General features: G+C 41.0%; 1 protein-coding gene across 1 annotated transcript; it reads right to left on the bottom strand.

The window, feature by feature from the left end:
* Positions 1–484: 484 nt before the first annotated feature.
* On the bottom strand, positions 485–3,069 carry LOC306746351 (homeobox protein CDX-1-like; the record flags this gene model as incomplete). The annotated part of the gene is made up of 3 exons (XM_079229251.1): positions 2,673–3,069; positions 1,364–1,512; positions 485–670 (listed from the first exon to the last, which is right to left on the bottom strand). The coding sequence occupies exons 1-3, from the start codon at positions 2,992–2,994 to the stop codon at positions 485–487; spliced, it is 657 nt and encodes a 218-aa protein (XP_079085377.1). The 5' UTR covers positions 2,995–3,069.
* Positions 3,070–5,349: the final 2,280 nt, after the last annotated feature.

Raw genomic sequence — 5,349 nt, forward strand, 5'->3', positions numbered from 1 at the left:
TTTATTTATAGGGTTGGAATTATTTTCCTTTTCATGAAGCAGATACTTGAATATAGATGGACACACACATTGTCCCTCTTACCCACCAAGATTTCAGACACATTTCAACATGTTTAAGTTCAAGAAAGAATAACTTTTGAAAGGCTTTTTCATTGTGGATTTAAGCAAGTAGTTTTAAAGAAGACACTCAAGTTTGACAAATGACAAGTTATCCAGTGATTCTCTCCTCTTTGTCCAAATCAATATCTTGGTGCTGAAAAGTATCCATATAAACACAGTGAAGTCCTGTGATTGGCAAATGCCCACCAGAGAAGATCAACACAACAGACATGTGTAGTGCCTGTCATTGAGAAAGCAGGAGGTGCAGGATGAAAACAGCATGTTGATATGAATCATCTTCATTCATTGTGTGGTAAAGTTATAAAAACAAAAATAAGGCTATGTACATATTTCACGCTGTATCAGTCTTGCATATGAAATCCATCTAGTACTCCTCTGATATAGTGTTCGACAAAATGGTGTTGCTGGGGCTGGTGGTGATGTGGGCGTCAGCGGGTCCACCCAGAGCTGGTGAGGTGGGGGTTGTTGTGGAGGCCTGCTGGGAATTCTGCAGCTTCTTGCGGTTTATCTTCCTCTCTTTGGCACGTCTGTTCTGAAACCAAATCTTCACCTGAGATATCAACGGCAGAAACACATTTATTAAGTGTGTGCTCCAACATGATGGTTATAAGATATGATCAGAAATAGCAATGATGCCTTCTCTGTTATACATTCCCTTTCCTTTGACTCGTGTGTTATCTTCACGCTGCCTCGCCTACTTCTGCTTAAATTTAGTAATTTCCTTTGTTCCCAGAATGACTTTGTTGCAGACAGACCCGGCGCTATGGGCGGGCCTTGGGGGGCAACTTGCAGTCAACTGTGGATTCGACAATGAGTAGGCGGGAAAGTAGCATCAATAACAATAATAAGGAGAACTAACACATTATACCGCTTACAAATTAAGAGCTGTTTTCCTTACTTGGTCTGGTACGACCTCTAGCTTTTGATGCATTAACAAAAAGCTTGTAACTACAACTTGTGGCCACAGCAAGAGTTACAGTTGAATAAAGGAAATCTTAACTTGACTTAGCTTTTACAGGCGCTTTAAGCTGCAAACTATTAGTTTGTGGATCTCACTTGGTGTCCCCATGCTACATTTTACAGACCCTTTATAGTTAATTACCTTTTTTAACAATGCTAAAGAGTTCGGGTTTGATTTGTATTTTACATTCGCTTCTGCCTATTTCAGTAAGGCCCCTTTGTTCCTAACCTCTTCTTTCTGCCCCTTACCTTTCGGTCAAACTGTAATTAGCTTCAGGCTCACCTGTCTCTCAGAGAGGCCCAGTGCCATTGACAGCTCGCTCTTCCTCCTCATGGTGATATATCGGTTGCATTGAAACTCTTTCTCCAGCTCCAGGCGTTGCTGGTCAGTGTACACCACCCTGTACTTGTCTTTAGTGCGTGTCTTCGTTCCTGAATCACACAAAATAACCCTGATTTAGTAAAACAACTAACACCAGATTGGATGATTGACTGACTTAGTGAATGTAAGTAAAGAGGTGTGTTAAACATGATTATAATGCCAGTGAGTCACGTGCAGTGTGAGCTGTGTCAAAATAGATGACTAATATGAAGACGTCTGGTGCCATGTTCAAGTTCAGGCGCCACTCAAAGCCTCATTAACTCTATTAATCACGCTAACTATAAGTAATGTAAAGACTCCCCTCTGCATTGCATCAGTGGTTCTGCTTATCACTGTGAGTGGTGTTTACATAGGTGTTTACACAGGCAGCTATTCATTGACACACACACACACACACACACACACACACACACACACACACACACACACACACACACACACACACACACACACACAGGGTAGTCAAAGTTATTGATCTAAAATCTTGCCCATGTGACAACATCGATTGAAGCACACACACACACACACACACACACACACACACACACACACACACACACACACACACACACACACGTATGGGTCGAGGGTTCGCCTTAAGAGGACATTCGGTTTGACATCTGCAGACTTCCTCTACACGTGTTATCTAGCAGGTTGTCACCCTTTTGTACCCACCCAGTGGACAGAGAGGGTGGGGAATGAATGTCATTTCTGCAGACTTCCTGTGAACTGTTAGCTTTGCATTGACATCTCAAACCACGCTTGATGAATGTGTGTGTGCAGTCAGTCTGACTTTACTCTGTGTACATGTTGAAATCGTTCCTGTCTATGAATATGTGTTTTACCATATCTGTCATCTGTACACACACTCAACTCCTGGGGTTTAGCTTGTCATCATCTTGTGACTGGACTGGGGACTGCATCTAATACAAGTTATGCTATTTTGAGAACACTTACCCTGAGGGTAAGTGTTCTCAAGATGACACTAAATTAGATGATTATCAGTAAATTAAAACATCTGCCCCGAGATAGATCAGAACATGTGTTTTAAAACAACATCAGATAACACTGTAAAAACAAATAATAATTCTTTAAATGTATCTTTATATCTTAACATTTACAACGTATCAAATGCCACTGTGCCATGCAGCCTCTAATACGCCCATGGTGAGCTCTATGGCTGTCTCCAGTATGAAGTCTTAAGTCCCACCTGAAAAGGACGGTCTGAGGAGTTCATGTGGTCTCCTCCTGGAGCTGAAGGGGTCCTGTCCGGAGATGAAGTTGTACGCTCCTCCAGCGGCGTGAGGCGTGATGCTCAGCTCCGGGGAGGAGAAGCTGACCTGCCCGGTGTTGGGGCTTGACCCCGCGAAGCTGAACGGATACTCCTCCCGGGGAGCGTAGACGGAGTTCCAGGCATTTGTCGACGGGTCACCGACTCCCGGGACATAATGATAACTTGTGAAGTCATACGATGGCGGAAAGTACTGACTGTTCAGTGACAGTGTCTGAGCCGGTTGTGAGTTCGGGTACATACCGGTGCCCTCGACCGACAGGTAGGGGGACTCTCGGGTCGACCTCGGGGAATCAAACTACCTGGAGCATGTCAGGCCTCCTTGTTTATTCCCAGCATGCGCGAGCGCTCTGTTTTCACTTCAGTCTAAGGTTCGGCTACCTGTGCAGTCAAACTACACACACCTTTATAGATTTACTGCCGAGGAGTTCAAAAGTATCATCATGACGTCACGTTTTGCCTGAGACCCACCTGCCTGCTTGTCTTAGCGACGTGAGGGCATTGACCCTGATTTACCGAGTCTACCCCGGTGGATCATTTTGATAAGGCCAACATACGAGGTGTGGGCAAAGTGTGTGTACACCTGCACGCACGTAGACGTGCAGGTGTCAGGTGATATCCAGCACAGTGATTGTAAATCAAGATGTGAGTTGGTTGGCTTAGTGGTGGTAGAAGTTTATTGGATGTTAAACATGTGAAACATAGTCATAATCTCACCAAAGTAAAAGTGCATAAGTATTATTAGAAACAAGAAATGTAAAAGTATTCATGAGGCAGGACAGTGTTCAGGAACTAAATACGTTTGAGTTTATGAGTCCAAATTGCCACATTCATAACAATATGACCAGGTTTTATTTCATATCACATTCTATATAAATAGAGTCTCCCACAGTATTTACACATGACATATATTGCTTCTGTCCATCCGGGGAGAGAATCCTCCTCTGTTGCTCTCCTGAAGGTTTATTCCCTTTTTCTTGTGTTTTTTTGGGGAGTTTTTCCTGATCCAATGTAAGATCCTGGACAGGGATGTCGTATGTGTACAGATTGTAAAGCCCTCCGAGGCAAATTTGTAATTTGTGATTTTGGGCTATACAAAATAAACTGAATTTAATTGAACTACACAACCGATATATCAGAACCAGCTTTAAGAAATCCAACTGTGCATTTGTGTAATATATATATATATATATATATATATATATATATATATATATATATATATATATATATATATATATATGTATATATATATATGTATATATATATGTATATATATATATACACACACACATCCATAAACTCAAAACAATTTATAACAGCCACATGAGGGCAGCAAATCACAGCAAATTGTAATTCATGAATTACCAGGTCTGAAGTCCTGCAGATACACCAACCGTTGCATTATGATCCTTATTTTTCACATTCAATTGATGCACTCAGTATATCATGGCAACAAATAAGTATATTGTGTATTCCACATGTTGAGCTTGTCTGTGGGTCCTTCTGCATCTGAGTCTACCAAGCATTCATACAATATTCATATCTTGGTCAGAACAGTCAATATAAGCTCTAACAGATAGCAGCTGTACAATCAAGCAGGGACATGTTAATGGAGTGAAAAGTGCAACAGCAAACATATATTGCAAAAAGCTAGAATAATAATAGATCACAGCTAACTTGGCTAAAAAGCGAAGACACTTGGTTTTAGCACTTACAGCATACATTAGAGCATGTGTTGATGTACAAACTGGTTAGGTTTTAAGTGACCACAAAACTGGCACTAAAATGGTTTCAAACAATCAGAACTTCATTCAGATATCCAGAGGAGGTTTAGTTGAAATGTAAAGCCCTTGAGCTCTTTTCAGACCGTATGAATCTTTAATATTTAACTAAATGACGGGTTACTGTAGGGAATTAAACATGTATATGGATCCAGTTTAAACAGTGGAGCATAAACAATGTTCCCACTGGTCTCCCCGTAGTCGTTCTGACATTCAAGTGCATCGAGGGGGAACTAATAAGAGGCTTGTAGCCTCTTTTCACCAATTCTAAAAGTTCACATGTGTTAAAATGAGAGCTGCTGTAGGTGTCCAGACACACCCAGAGCTTTCATCTTCCACAGTAGTCTCCTTTGAGACCTATTACAGTCCACAAAAAGCCTGCAAACAGTACTTATCAAGTGCTAAAAACACCTCGAGCACGTCTGTAAGATTCTGCTTCACCGTGGCAGAGAAACATTGAAAATTGGATAATGATTTGAAATGCTGTACAAGAAGCTGTACATCATCATTTATCGTGATCAACTAAACAACTGAATCTAATAACTGTTGTTGATGCACAACATACATTTTTAGTGGATCTCTTAAAAAAGATTCTTAAAGTTGAATCATAATCTGTTTATTCTGAATGCAACCCGACCACTCAGATGATAAATTGAGTAAAAAAGTAGCACAAGTATACTTAGTGCTTCTGTCCCCTACTTTCTCTTTTTTGAAAGTATGTATTTCTTTCCTGCATTTTATTAGACAGTATGCAGTAGAGCAGGGGTGGCCAACCAGTCAGAGACTAAGAGCCACATTTTTTACTGTGTTAC

This window comes from Taurulus bubalis (genome assembly GCF_910589615.1).
Source record: "Taurulus bubalis genome assembly, chromosome: 13".
In the NCBI taxonomy this organism is placed as follows: domain Eukaryota; kingdom Metazoa; phylum Chordata; class Actinopteri; order Perciformes; family Cottidae; genus Taurulus; species Taurulus bubalis.